The sequence below is a fragment of the Acomys minous genome (genome assembly GCF_964271855.1).
Source record: "Acomys minous genome assembly, chromosome: 17".
NCBI lineage: Eukaryota > Metazoa > Chordata > Mammalia > Rodentia > Muridae > Acomys > Acomys minous.
Genome location: NC_140500.1, coordinates 25879865 through 25895810, shown reverse-complemented (window position 1 = coordinate 25895810; position 15946 = coordinate 25879865). Strand labels below are relative to the sequence as shown.

The 15946-nt window shown below is 41.5% G+C and overlaps 1 protein-coding gene across 8 annotated transcripts in view; it reads right to left on the bottom strand.

Annotated features, from left to right (window-relative positions):
- The window catches only part of ERC1 (ELKS/RAB6-interacting/CAST family member 1), a 277582-nt gene that overhangs the window by 55362 nt on the left and 206274 nt on the right, over positions 1 to 15946 (bottom strand). For 5 of the 8 annotated variants that reach the window (XM_084766086.1, XM_084766087.1, XM_084766083.1 and 2 more), the window contains 2 exons: positions 9307 to 9451; positions 1842 to 1940 (listed from right to left, as the gene is read on the bottom strand). In XM_084766086.1, the coding sequence (XP_084622212.1) occupies positions 1842 to 1940; positions 9307 to 9451 (244 nt within the window). Of the gene's footprint in view, positions 1 to 301; positions 369 to 1841; positions 1941 to 9306; positions 9452 to 15946 lie in introns of all 8 variants that reach the window. The other 3 variants (XM_084766089.1, XM_084766090.1, XM_084766088.1) reach the window with 1 other exon arrangement.

Here is a 15946-nt window from a genome sequence, read left to right as displayed (position 1 = left end):
ATAAGTAAAATCATTAATTGCAGAAATTTAGTCATATGCCCTGGAAGTTCTGTCCAAATTGTAGAGAAAGAAATTATAAATGTGACTAATAACACACAAAAAGGAAAAAAAAAGCCACAAAGTCCAAACCCCACGATGTCAAAAGCACAGCAACCCACACAAGGACCATGTGAAGACAAAGGAGCAGAAAGCACACTGGGGAGTCATGACTGTACAGAGCAAGAGGTGAGGGTGATCATGGGGAAAGAAACATGGAAACAAACGAAAATCATTTCTGTAGTTCAGGAAAGCCGTTTCTCACCGTTCTGAACAAAATGGCTGAACTAAGCGCATCTGATTGGCTATGCCCATATACCCTCCTCCTCATCCTATGGGGAAAGATGACAAGGGAACAATGCCCCAGGGCAGCATGGGAATGAAAAAGAGTTGGTTAGTATTAAAACAAAGACATAAGCATAATGTAGCAGAAAATAAGTCCTTGGCTGCTTTTACACTAGGTTCTGGCTCCCTAACTACAAATTAGTAACTTGCTTACAGTTCCACGTCCACCTCCAGCTTTCCCAGAGCTGGTGTGCAACACTACCAAGTCAGAACTTTTCTGTAGGGCCTGCTGGCTGTCTTCCTCCATCTCTGTTTGTCTCCCCGTTCCAATCACCTCACCTCATACGCAAACCTGTTTCATGGAGAAGGTCTGAGGCGCTTCATGCAGAGGCTAGGCAGTCTTAATTCCAGTAGCAGGAAGCAGACAGAGAAAACAGTGCTTTCTAAGTAGGGGGACACCAGGAAGACAGCTGCCCAATTTACATAAGGCTGAGTCTGTCTCCCCGCTGAAGTACTAGGTGCGTCTCAGCTGGCTCAGTGAAGGCCACCACACCGGGCCATTCCTTCTGAGTCTTAGAAAGAATAACAATTTAGATATCAACTGCTACTTTCATTCACACTGTTTCTACGGCTTCTTCTAAGACGATGCCACAGCTGTCACTTGGTGGAGATACTTAGCAGGGGAGTTTTCCTTGAATTTACAGGCATATGGATATCATTACTTGGTTATTAATTTTCCCCTTAGCTTTGTATTTTTATACATTTTAAGACTGGGTGTGACAGAGATGTTGAAACTGATTGTGGGCACAGAGTTATGAGGTAATCTGCTCAATACTCTTCCCCTTTCATCACATTCAAGATTCTGGGAGGATTTTTTCTCTTTTCAAAAATTGACAATTGTGTGTGATTCCCTTTACTTTCATGAATGTCTCTTTTGCGTAGTAGCAAGCCAAAGGCAACGGCATCCTTGAGAATGTCATGCTAAGGGGTCTACAGGGAAACCAAGGGAAAAAATTAAGTTTCGCCTATCACCCTACTTTTTAAAAATTATTTCTTGAGGTCCTAGAGATTCACTCTGGAGCCTTGCACATGTTAGGTAAGCTACCAAGCACTGAGGGAAGTCCCAGCCTTCAGCTGTGCCTTTAAGAGATGCTGAGCGGAGACTACATAAGCTGCAATTGAACAAAAAGTAATTTCTGTCCTGAGCTATACCTGAGCTTGAGCAGAGTCTTGGTTTCCTAAAAAGGAACCAATTCTTTTAATAAGGAAAGTAGGACTCACTCCTTTTTCTCACCTCAAGGCAATTACTTAATTATAGTACTTATAAAATAAATAAGGCAAATGCTCTTAAGAGACTCAGAATCATCAACTTCCTATTGAAATTATTTGAGGAAAAGCTAAGATTTTTCTTCTAATTTATAATCTAGAAATTTCAATATGCTACCACAAAATATATGGACATAAAAGTGTTCTTTAAAGAAAAAAAAAGAAAGAAAGAAAGAAAGAAAGCACAGTCTTACCTGGTCTGGGGAGGGTTTATGGTTCATCTGATTGGAACGGGAGGATTTGAAGTGGTCATCCTCATAGTTGTCAGCCATTAGTTTCATTCGATTTTGTGTCTAGAAAGAAATTTATAGTTTAAATTGAGATAAAATCTCCATGTCACATGGTAGAGCAACATGTACCTTAAAGACTTTCATGAGTATGACACCTGCCCATCCACAGTAAAAGTCAATTAAACAGCCTTCTGGAGGATGCTGTCAGAGCTTTAGTAGAGCTACTCATATATGAAAGCCCTAACCCAATGGCACTGCATCTAGAGACAAGGTCTTTAAGAACTAATTCAGACTCAGTGAAGTCAAAGGGTTGACTCCTAATCACTACGATTGTGTTCTAAGAGCAAATAGGTCAAAGATCCCCTCTATGTGAACACAGAGAAAATAGCCTCTGCAGGTGAGAAGAGAGCTCTTACCAGGAAAGGAGTTGGCAGAAACCTTGACCTTGGACTTCTCAGACCGCTAAGACTATAAGCAAACAAACTACTATTTCAACTACCCATTCTATGGGATTTGTTATATTCACTTGACCTAAATTAGGGAGGTGACTTTGTGCAGGAAAGACAACTTTATCTAGGACATTTTTTATACTGCTAAGTATACTGTACTACACATGATTATGCAACTTTAATTTTTTAGTTAAATTTAGGTAGGACTCATTTTCATGTTATCTAAGAACTGGCTTTTTGTGTTCTTTGTTTGTTTGTTTGTTTTTTGAGACAAAGTCTCTGTGTAGCCTTAGCTGTACTAGACTTGCTTTGTAGACCAGGCTGGCCTGGAACTCACAGTGATCAGCCTGTCTCTGCCTCCTGAGTGCTGGAATTAAAGGCATGGGCCACCACGCCCAGCTGAACTGACTTGTTTTTTAAAACAGCTAATTCAGTTCTGGGTGGATTTTATATAAATATTAAAATCACCAATATCAGCCGGGCATACCTATATATTTTTGAGAAAAGGGAGTTCGGTTTTTATTGTTAGCCTTTTCTTCTAAGAGTCATAGCTAATGCCTAACGAAGCATTCCAGAAACTATTTCACAGAAAAACATTCAAGTCAAGAAAGAGGACAGAGTGGAATAGAAGGAAAGTGTTGAAATCTTATTTTTATTAGCAAACTATGAGCTATTGTGTAGGCTGTTTACCAGACTGTAGATGTCATTCCTTCAGAGAGACCTGTGGGGCATCAGATGAATCACTGTCCCACGGTCACACTCACGCTCTGACAAAGAGGAAAGTGACAGTCTCCAAGTGGGACTGCAGTTGTCCTTCCACCGTGTCCTGCTGCTTCTCCTCTGTGGTGAGAGATACACAGCAGGGCACGGTGACCATTTTGTTGCTAGTCAGAGCACTGTAAGGCCCTTGCTTCCTCGGGTCTCACCTTTCCAAATAGGTCTAACTAACACACATTATTTTTCAGGTCATTCAATCTAAAACTTTCACCTACTTCTGACCTTGTATTTCCCATGTGTACTGGCAATGGAATCACAAAGTCCTGTTGACTCTATTTTCAAAATGTCCCACTAATTACACAGTCCACTCGTGTAACCACTGCTCTGTTATCTTACTGGTTCTCTTTGGGGGTGACAGTTGCTAACCAAAATCAGATCTTAAAACTGAGTATTGAGGCATAAGCTGTAATCCCAGTACTATGAGCAGGTGGACGGAGGATGAGCTGTTAGAGGCCAGCCTAGGGATACAGGAGATATGTTAAAAGACTTAGATGGCTCAGTGCATAACAGCACTTGCTACCAAGTCTGATGACCTAAGTTTTACATTTTTCCCTTTTTAAAAATTATTATTATTATTATTATTTTTCCGAGACAGGGTTTCTCTGTGTAGCTTTGGCTGTCCTGGACTCACTTTGTAGACCAGGCCTGCCTCTGTCTCCCTGAGTGCTGGGATTACAGGTGTGCGGCACCTCACTCAGCTCCTGATGACCTGAATTTGACCCCCAGTACCTACATGGTGGTAGGAGAGAACTGTCTCACTCCTACACAGAGAACATTATATTTTCCCCTTCACACCTGTAACTCCAGGTCAAACACTGTCTTCTAGTCACCAAGGGCACCATATACACAGGTGGTGCAAAAATATGCATGCAGGCAAAACACCCACACACATAAAATAATTTTTAAAAAAATTAAGATCTCTTTCTTTCTAAGCCAGCACTGGATCGATGTTGATCAGAAAAGTATTAGATGACTTGACTCTAAACCGAAAGAGGAAGAAGAAATAGAAATCACAGGCCCTCAAGTAAGCTAAGGATGCAGACCTGGCCATCAGCCTGACTGCAAACTTACAAGGGATCCTATGTGGAATCCTAGGAATCAGTCCCCAGTTCCTGAAATAATCATTACTGTGTGAGGTTGAGGGGATTTTCATTGAGGAGAAGATGATTAACAGATGCTGGTAACTGGGACCAGTGGTCTGGGAGTCACTTTGGAACTGGGCAGTGGGCAGAGCTGTGCAAGCTGGAAAGAAGGAGGGCACTGGTAAAAACCTACATCAGTGAGACACAGACTAACAGGCAGCTATTCCTCACCCTGTTCTAGAACGTCAGCAGCAGCACCTGCAGTCATGTTCAAAACACAGAAATCTACTAGAAGAAAGTGAATTCCCAGCTGAGAAATCACCAATTACAACGCTGGCACTGTGGCTTTGTATCTTCTATTTACAGTAAATGTGAAAGAAAATACAAGAGTGTGGCCACTCTTGGTACACAAGTAAAAATGAAACTAAAATTATTTATACATGTACTGAAAGTGACAAATGAGACCACACCAGGAAATAGATTCTCTTAGTCCATATTTAAATAGAAAATCATTGTTCTCCGTGGTATATAACTGTTCTTTGGTGTCAGTGAAGATGGGTTCTAATCTCTAAGACTCACTCCTCCATGGATACCGGTCTGAGGACATCTAAGTCCTTTATATAAAAATGGCATAGTAGTGGGGCTGGAGATGGCTCAGAGGTTAAGAGCACTGGCTGCTCTTCCAGAGGTCCTGAGTTCAATTCCTTGCAACCACATGGTGGCTCATAAACATCTGTAATGGGATCTAGTGCCCTCTTCTGGCCTGCAGGTGTACATGCAGGGAGAATACTGTATACATAATAAATAAAAAACAAACAAATCTTTAAGAAAATGGCATAGTAGATACATATAACCTACGCATATTCTTGCATATTCTCATATATACTTTATGTCAATATAAATATGTAGTATTGTTTAGGGAATAATGACAAGAGAAAAATTTGTACATCTTTAGTAGACATGCTGATTTTAAAATTTTGAATAGAGCTGGCTTCGTAAATTCAGACTCTTTGCCTATTGATTAAACAAACCATGGATCAAAAATACTGGAAAAGGCTTTTCTTGTCATCATTTCTTAAACGATGAAGAATGATGGTAACTCAGGAGACTACATTATGTACATAGCTTTAAAGGCTTGTTCTCCATTATTTTTATTGGCAACAGACTGCCATTCCAAATTTAATTCATAATGAAAGGCTTTAAACCTGTAACTAGCCTACAGAAAGCTCTATTTTCTTGGCTGGCAAGAAAGATTCTTCATCCAACATTATTATTATTATTTTCTTTATAGAGAAAGAAAATAAACAAAAAATGATGACTTTCATCGTTTGGTTCACATTAGATCTTTAGTGTTTCTTTATACAATTTTACTTGTGTTCAGAAGACATCTCTATATGTACTACAGAAACCTGATAGGTAAGAATCTATGTATTTATTACCCATGGTTTAGGAGGTCAAGGCCCTAGTAGGGAACTTACTACCATTGTTTTGATAAATGGAAATGTTGTCAAACTGTCTTCTAAATATTTACATTTATAGCCTTAGATTAGAGTTGCTCCCAACCTTGCCCAAAGGAGTCTTCCTGTGCTGGGCAGCAGCAGATAATACATAGACTTTTAACTGGCAAAATGTTGAGACTATGTTGTCTGTTTAGTGCTCAGCCCTAAGTGTGACATTTTTATAAACCCCACCAAGGATCAGGGAACTGGTGGAGAGGAGGCAGAAAGAACCTAAGAGTCAGAAGTGAGGAAGAGTGCCAGGAAGTGCCGTCTTCCAGAACTGACTTGACTGTTGCGCTCATGATCTCACTGCAGCTGTGGTTACCTGCACAAGATTAGTCAACTTCCTAGCAGGCAGCAGGAATCAGACTCAGAGCAGTGGGAGGAGCATGTGGTGAGGAGTCTTGTGCCAGATACATTGTATACATGTATGAAATTGTCAAGGAATAAATGAAAGATAGTCTTTTTTAAAAATTGCTCCAATGAGTCAGTAAAGGCCTAAGACCAAAAACTAAAAAAGCCAAAGTTGAGCTTTAAAAAAAGGATCTGACAGGGCTACAGAGATAGCTCAGCAGTTAAGAGCACTCTGTGGTCTACCAGAGGTCCTGAGTTCAATTCCCAGCAGCCACATGGTGGCTCACAACCATCTCTACTGGGATCTGATGCCCTCTTCTGGTGTGCAGGTGACTTCCAGATAGAGTATTCATATATGTAAAATAAATAAATAAATCTTAAAAAAAAAAAAAAAGCTGGGCATGGTGGTGCACGCCTTTAATCCCAGTAGAGGCAGGCAGATCTCTGTAAATTGGAGGCTAGCCAGGATTACAAGAGAAATCCTGTCTCAAAAAACCAATCCAAACCAAACCAAACCAACCAGCAAACAAACAAAAAAGCATCTGACAAATGCCCAAACAACTTTAATAAAATTCTTCTCAACAGTGAAAAGATAATTTACAACTGTAAAAATCTTCAAGACAGGACAAAGAAGACAAACATTTCAAAGAAGTCAAATAATCTGCACTTCGCTGGGGAAGAGCTGATACAACTGGAGACAGAAGATAGCTTGCTTATAAATGGACAGAGCACTGGCAACTGTCATATCCAGCACTCCAGCAGGATTCAGGAGACACTTGAAAGTATGAACAAATGTTAGTTTTCAGATAAGTGTTTGCCAGGTCTGCTAGAATCCAAGATGCACCATATCAAAGTGTAGGCCTCTCTCAAAGTTCAAATCAGCGACTGTCAGAACAACTGGCTGTACTGTTTACTGGTGAAGCAGTAAACAGGAGCGAAGGGAGCCAATAAAGTGTCATATGTGTCGTAGCAATTCCCAGAGAGACTAAAACCCGGCAACTGCTTAACGGACAGAACCACATAAAAGAATTACTTACAGTATTACGTGGGGGTCTGTGATATGGCTCAGTGGGTAAAGGCACTTGCTAAAAAGACTGGTGAGCCAAGTTCCTTTTCTAGAAAGAAAAACACCTGAAAGTTGTTCTTTAGCCTCCACATGCACACTGTGGCACATGTGTGCCCAACAAAATACATAAGTTAATTTTAAAAAGTTGATGGATGCAGTGGCCCACACCTCTAATCCCAGCACTCGGGGTGGCAGACGCAGAGGCAGGTCAATCTCTGAGTTCAAGGCCAGCCTAGTCTAAAGAGTGAGTTTCAGGACAGTCAGAGTTACACAGAGAAACCCTGTCCCAAAACACTTAAGAGAGGGGGTGGGGGAAGGGTGATTGGCATTTCCTCCCATTGCATGGAAATACTCAGAAATAGTCAAATACCCCCTTTTGGTGAGAACTTGGAGATTAGGGAAATAAGGTGGCATTGAAGGGTTAGACAGTTAAAATACAACACAGTAGAAAACTAGGAAAATGTTCAACTGTAGAGTGGCAAGCCCACCCCCATCCTGTGCCAGTCACCTGGATATGGTCTCAGGAGAGACCCGGATTAAAACTGCATATATAGAAAGGTAATGTGTAATGAAGTTTTGGTTCTTCGTAAACTCAGTTATGTTATGTAAATATGTTTTTGTTTTAGTCCCAAGTGTGGGATTTCAGTTTGGACTTCAGTTTGTCCGCAGCTGATCATAGTCTCACATGGGGTGTGGTCTTTGCCCGATGGTAACGGCCTATCTCACGTGGTATGGAGAGGAGCGTAGTGTAGGACTCTAAGGAAGATAAACAGGAGAGCCCTGAGAGAGAAATGTTTCAAGATAGCAGCTTGGAGGAGACTCCTTGCTGTGTCTGTTGTTGATGAGATTGATACTGCCTTAAAAGAACCCATTAAGCCTAAGCAGCCAGGAGAGGTAAAGAGGTCTGTGCTTCCTCTCCCTATTAATACTCTTCCTCATACCCAGGGTTAAGGGGTTGGTGGAAGGGAGGTAAAGACTTCAATATCCCAAATAAAATAGCATCGAAAACAAGTGTCAACAGTGATGCTCATCTTTTAACAGTGAAAAGAAACATCAGTGGGACCAGGAATAGGCTCCAGTCAACCAAGCAGGATACAGAGAGTGACAGCTTTAGGGTCTGACAGTTAGCTACTCCCAGGCATTTCTTAGGCATGCACTAAGAGACCTCATTACATCATGGCTTTGTATTTAGGTACTAGTCTTCTCAAGAAGATCCTGATTCTCTGAAGATGCCAATTCATCTTCACATCCCATAATATTCATTCAGACTTGTGGGAAATGAAGTGTAAATAAATATAGTGCAACTCATTGAAGCCTTTTCACACGAGTGCATATATTATTAACGACTCTGTAAGGCCACTTAGCTTATATATCCCTAACTCATTAATTTTAACCCTAAACTCCTAATTTGTAGTTCTGCTCCATACTCTGGAACCTGACTGCTGTTACAATAATGAAATAAAAACAAACTACTTACAGGATCTTAAAAATGAGACTTGCTAAGTAATCTTAGAGGACGTAAAAAAGTGTATCAGCAATTACAAATGTTTTTGCTCAGTTATTTAGTAGAACTCAAAGGAAATATGACTAACCACTGATACTTGGGGCTAATATGTTCTGAGAGTCAATTAATGCCTTGATTTGACCCCCAGTGAAACAAAATTTTACTGGTAATATTAAGTCCTCTTGTTGGAAACTATCAAAAGTTGTTTTAGATACAGCTGGACATGATGGTGTACACTTAATCCCAGCATCAGAGAAGTTCAGACTGTTGTGAATTCAAGGGCAGCCTGAACTACAAAATGAGTACTGGGCCAGCCAGAGCTATATAACAAGACCTTGTCTCAACAAAATGAAAGCAAACTGAATCCCAAAAGTTGCAAACACAGAGAAAGTAAGTGTTTTGTATTCTAAGGAGTCAAGTGTGAGTATGAATTATTCACCACAGAGACTTTATAATGTTTTTAAACTGCTGAGACCTGTGACATCTTCTAACTTAGGCCAATCATTGAGAATTCTATGAATTTTTTTAGATATAGCCATAGACCTGTTGAATGTCTAATTATGAAAATCTTCTATATTTAATATGTAGCATGAAACATAAGGTACTATGGTGGCAGACATTTTTGAGAGGGCGGTGGGAACTGGGCCCCACTCTACTCGGCTCTGCCTGCCTCTAGTGCTCCTGGGCACCACTAATACCTGTTGCTTGAGCTGCTGCACCAGGCGGTCCTTTTCCCGTTTCAGTGCAGCCACTTCTTCTTGGGTCTTTTTCTTAGAGGACGAAAGCTCTAGAAGAGCTATGTTAGCATCCTTTTCACTAATAGCAGCCAGAAGAGCTTCTTGCCTGCAAAGGAAAAAAAAAAATCACTGATCCAAATCTGAAACTTTTTTTTTTTTGTGGTTCTACAAAGAAAAGTCTAAAGAACAAAGGAAATAATTAACTTTTCTATCATTTCATGGATTTTCACATGTGTAATTTAGTTCAACACTGCTCACTTGACAAAGAGCATGAAGGAACCCAGGACTGAATACAACCTACAGCTGGCAACTGTAAAACACAGCATAGGACAACTTAACTGTTGGGATCAAGGTGGAGAGTGCATGAACACTCTCTCCCTCCTTCTCCCTCTGTCCCCCTCTTCCTTCTCCCTCCCCCTTTTCCATGCAGGGGTATGTGTGGCCTGATTTCTTTGGTGGAATCCAGCTTCATAGCGTGACCAATGACTTAAAGGGATGGTCCCATGGTCTGACACACATTACTCATCCACAGGATGGATTAAGGAGTTCCAACTAAAGAAAAACTCACTAATATTGTATACTTTTCAAATGTAGCTACAACTCTCCGTAGGAACTCCTTTTTATATTTTTAATTAAAAAGTAAAGTAAGGCCAGGAATGGCGAGACATGCATTTAATAATCCCAGCACTTGAGGCACAAAGACAAACCAATCTCTGTGAATTTGAGGCCAACTTGCTCTACACAGTGAGACCTAAGCAAGCAAGGGCTACATATTATGACTGCCTCAAAAATAAGATAAATGTGAGCATATGCATGCATGAAACTTGTGGAAGTCTGCCCTCTCTTTTCATCATGTAGAGTCTTGGGTATGAAAAAATTTGTTCTCTTAGAGGTAATTTGCCCACCATGGGCCAATATTCCATAAATCTCTTCTAGCTTTTGTGACTTTTATGCAAATCTTAACCCCTACCTCTTTCCTTCATGGCAATTCTTTTAAAACTAGCCAGCAGCAAGACTGTGAGGCTGGATCACAGCCAATGGAGAAAAGAAACAGTTACTATGTGTGTTAGAATAAAAATGAAGGGAACTTCCTATCCTGGTGGCTTGCTAGCCTGATTTGAGTCTTGCTGCACTCTTTTTACAAAAAGAATGGCCTTGCCAAGATACTTTTGCTTTGTTACTATGTTCCTTTGTGGAGTAGGAAGATTATTTCTTCTTTGTTTCCAACCTAGTAACTGAATTTAGATTGTCAGCCTTGGGTGCAAATGCCTTCACCTACTGAACCATGTTGCTAGACCTGATTTGAAAATTTTAAGAAACTGGACTAGGAAACACAGCCATTTGTTCCCGGGGCATGCTAAACATTAAAAAGTCTTTGATCTCATAATTGCAAATAAATTTAGGGATGTGACTTTATTGGCAATGACCTTTACATATCCTTTAAAACAATAATTTAAATGTCACAGATTACCAGTGGTTTTGTTATAGGCAGATATTTGGGCTCAGTGGGTACGCACTGGGATTTCTTATAATGAGGAACTGGATCAGGGACACAAGGATAATGGTATAAGCAGCTACAATTTATCAAGAAAGAAAACATTTCCAAAAAAGAAGGTGAGCCAGAGGTGGTGAAAGGGGCAGGGGCTCAATGGGGAGCTGTGCAAAGGACTGAAATCTTGCCTAGCGTTCTAGGATAGTTTGCAATAGAACACACTCGTTCTCTGCATGCTATTACATGCCACTTTTCTTGATGAGAGTTTTCAGTTTCTCTGTGCAAATTTTAATACTTTGCTAATTTTGACCTCACTTTCTACTCTAGTATTTGCTACAGTCTGGCTAACTATTCTGCAGTTCATGTCCAGAAAGCAAAGATCAAGGAGGTACACACAAGAACCTTACAAATAATCTGAGTGAGCTGGGTGAGGAAACTGTCCTTGCACCCAAGCTTATTCTTACTAGGTCATCTCTCACGTAAAGAGACAAACGATAGAAAGTAGCTGTAGGTTTTGACCCAGGAAATGTTGAATCTGAGAATACACTGCTGAAACTTTGTTTCTGACTTTTGTTAGGATAACTGAACTTCAATTGCAGTCATATGGAAAAGTTTAGTGAAGCCACAACTGGAAGACTATCATTTAAATATTCTAAGATTTTATTTTGGATGAATAGATCTACTAAACTCTGAACAAGTAATACTAACAAATGTGGGCAGATCAGTTTACAACATGAAAATAAAAATTTGCTTAACCAGTTTTTGCTGTTGGAAGAGAGGACCCTCACGGATCCTAGTATCACTTTCTACTGTCTCGACACCGTGGCACTTGGGGAAATGGCAGGTGGCTCACACATCCAGGCTCACGTCGGCACCAAAGGGGACGAGACAGTCTAAATACATCTACTGATCATTTGAAACAAGTATTTCAAGTGGGGAAATGACCTTAAAGCTGACAGAGTTCCAGCTGGTTTAACTGTGCGCTGTACAGCTTCCTGTTGATTGTCAGCATCGCTTTCCTTTCAGGAATGAGAAGTGTGCATTCTCAGTGAGAGAGCTGCATTTCTGTGTACCAACTGTCAGAATCACGCACTGGGTTTTAGGCCAAGAGCAAATGATGAATTAACATAAGCAAAATATGGCACCATTTATTAGCTACAAAATATGAAGATAATGGAGATTTGAGTTTTGTACTTCGGAAAAATGCACAAGAGCTAACAAACCTGGGCAACCCGAGCTTGATGGTGGAAGGAGAAAACTATGGTAGAAGGGGAGAAATGTCTAGTCTATTGCTCCTTGCTTATATTATAATTTTAATAAGTCTGCAATGGATACTATTAATGCCCAAATAAAACACGAATTAGACTCTGGATCCTCTCTTGCTTTCCGCTAGAATCTACACGCTATGCTGCTCAGGCCACACCTGAGCTGTGTCTCTCCCCATCTTGACAGCTGATTCTTCACAACGGCCCTGTGCTACCAAATTCTAAGCGATTAGGTTACCCAACAGGTATCCACCTAATATAATGGATGCACACTAACTAAATGGGTCTCTTCTCATTTCCCCCACATCCTCAAGGCCATACATTCTTTCCTCAGAATGCAAGAAACAGTCCCGCCCATTGCCACCAGGAAATCAGAGACTGCCTGACTTGCAAACATCTACTACGAACCCATCAACCCCTGGCATAGAATCTCCCCCTTTTCTGGAACCTGTAAGAAGGCAACCTCACTTTGTCAGGACCCTTGTCACGCCTGTCTCTCCTTAGCATTAACAACTCTTCTAATAAACCAAGATCTTATTCAAATGGACAATTGGCCTCAGTGTCCCCTTGAGCCCAAACCTGAGACTTTCCACTCGGAATTGCCAAGCACAGGATTGCACCCCTACTGTTTTGCTATAGACTACCTCTGCTGTATGGATCCCCAAGTTTTTCAGGACCTTCAGTAATGGTTAAACCTAATTGGGATCAGCGAGTCTTTACCTGGGTTCTTTGCAAAAGTCTGATGGGGCAAAACTGAATGCTCAAGCCCGGCATGGATGGTCCCATTTGTAGGACTACATAAATTCAAGACCAGACTTGTCTATGTAGCAAGACTCTGTCTTGAGGAAAAAAAGCAGACAACAAACATACCCTCAAACCTCACTTTTGGAGAACATTAAAGTCATCACTTTTAAATATGCAGCACACGAAGCCATGAAGTCTGGCTGTCCACAGACTAGACTGCTCACAGGTTCACTGTCTTCACCTCCGGTCCTTTTCCCCGTGTCTGTGGTCATCTTGTTAATACCCTACAGCTATCCATCCCTTACCTATCCTGGGGAGCCAGGTGAAACGCCCTGACTTCTCATATTTGTTTGATGCTGAAGAAAGCCTCTTTTGCAAGCTTGCCCTTTTCTAATAACCATACTAGGTGTGGCGCAAACTGGAACTCTTTGGGTGAGCCATCTTAAAAACACTGTGGAGTCCTACCTCTTCTCTCCCCGAGACTGACCTCGGGGCCTTGAGTTCCACCGCTGCACTCCGTCCTTTGAAATGCTCAAGACAAGGCAAGGATGTATAAGCAACACCAACAGCTTCAAGTTTGGTGGATTTAGCCTTGCTGTTCTAATACATCTGACAGGAAGGACAGCATGGTAAGCTGCAGCTTGGTGCTTGTTAGAACCTTTGTTTAAAATGTGCTTTCAGAGGCAACAAAATTCAGAATGAAACAAAAGCTGTGAAAAGAACTGCAGTTTAGTTGCTGCCTACCAGTCCTCTTTGTAAAAAGATACTTTTTTGATAAAGGTAGTATTTCTCTGATGGAAACCGAGGCACAGAAGAAAAATGTCAGAAATGATTCTTTCTAGAAGCCAGTCTTAACACCAACATGAATATTTTGGGGGAACTGGACACAAACAGAAGCTGACCACCAAGAGTGTTCTAACTAAGGCTCCTGGCAAACAGTCCCATTAGGACAAGCAGTCTAACTGATTGCCTGGAGAGCACCAAGGGAGCAACCGGGAAGACTCAAGGGAGAACTCCCCCAGGATTACAGGACAAAATGTCAGTGCACTTCCTGCCAAATCACTCTCCTTGTTCTGAGTCTATTTCTCTGTTAACAAACAAACACCCCCATCATGTCAACTGAGGATACAAACATGTGAGTGGTTAGCAATCCCTATTTCCTGAGTAAGTTGCAGCAGAAAGGCAAGTCATTAAAGTGGCTAGTCACTCTGTCCCTGGTGCTGTAAACTACACCAGCTGAACTTACTCTTTGACCTGCAAAGCCTAATGGAATCAAGATGTGCACCACTGTGGCATTTGAGCTCCAGGAAACAGTAAGACCTCCCCTCTGTTCCTGTCTCCCTTTTGGGCAAATTTCAGAAACTAGAGACAAATATCAAAGGCACAGAGAGCTGAGCACCCTTTGATGATTTCTGAATCTTTAACACAGTGGCCTTCTAGTACCAGTGTGTAAGAAACTGCAACCAGGACTGACATGGTGACTTGGAGTGAGTGCTAAGTATGAGTGTGCTCCACAGAAGAGCCCTGAAAAGTACAAGAGTGTGAATTAAAGAACATAACCACCCATCTTTACCATTCCTGCCTCCTCCAAGTATGAGTCTCAAGCTGGCTAGCTGCAGAATTGAATACACTATGCTTTACAACCCTGAACACTTTAGGGAAAGGCCAGATGAAAGAATGAGGCCAGTGGCTTTAGCATGCTAATGACATGGGCAAAGAGGCATAGCTTAATTGACTACAATCTAGATTAAACCGAAAATCCATTTTCTTATTAATAGATTACATACACTTCTATTCTGTTGCCTTGGGTTTTTTCCATTTATTTATTTATTTATTAACTAACTAGCTATCCAGAAAATACAGGCAATTGCTGGGGTATCTCTTTTACTCTCTATCTCACGCACTGAAGCTGTCCACTCAATTACAATTTTCTCCTTTCTCTGCAGGTCTCAGAGTATGGAGGATGCATTAACCTGATTAACCTTTGTGAAAGACACAGTCTTCCTAGGGGTTGGGGGAGGGGGACAATGATGATGCTGACAAGCTGCTGTGAGTAACCTGATCTCTCAGAACTTGACTCCTGTGTTCTGTTCTTTTATTTAGGTATTAGGGAATATCCTGGATGCAAAATGTCAGCACCAAGTCATTATTTCCCTCACCATCACGGCAATGGAGGCACCCACTCCTTGGTCCCCAGATTGACAGTACTTACAAAATCCAATTTCACATTGACTCCTATGGCCAACCCTGAGCGTTGTTCTTCTTTTCCTTGCCTTTTTTTTCCCCCTCCCTGAGACAGGGTTTTTCTGTGTAGCCCTGGCTGTCCAGTACCCACTTTGTAGACCAGGCTGGCCTTAAACTCACAGCAATCTGCCTGCCTCTGCCTCCTCAGTACGGGGATTAAAGGGATTAAAGATGTGCGCCACCAGGCCAGGCTTGCTCTTCTAATAGTCTTTACGGAGCCCATGGCTTTGTATGTGGATTGTAATTTCTGTATTTGGGGCCTCTTTTATTCTTAAAGCTCTCTCATCAACTTTCCCATCACTCTATACTGTGCTGATTCATATTTTCATTCTCTCCTGTCTCTGTCCACCCCCTTCATTTATTATTATGTCTACAATGCTCTGTCTGCATGTGCACCTGCACGCCAGAGGGCACCAGATCTCACTATAGATGGCTGTGAGCCACCATGTGGTTCCTAGGAATTGAACTCAGGACCTTTGGAAGAGCAGGAGGCACTCTTGCCCACTGAGCCATCTCTCCAGCTCTGTCCTGATTCTCTAAGGTCAGTGTTCTTAGGTCTCTCACATACCTGGTATACCCTGAGGACCACCTCTGGATCTTCAGCCTGTGTCTGTTTTACAGTCGCTCAGTGCCCCTCTCATCAGTTCTTACCTACTTTCACTAATGTTCTTGTAACTCTCTCCACCTGCATTGTGCCAAGTTAGTCTCTGTCAAAATCTAGCTCCTTCTACTGAGTGCTACTTTTTTCCTTGTCCCTATCTCCTTTTTTGGTTTTTCGAGACAGGGTTTCTCTGTGTAGTCTTGGCTGTCCTGGACCCGCTTTGTAGACCAGGCTGGCCTCAAACTCACAGTGATC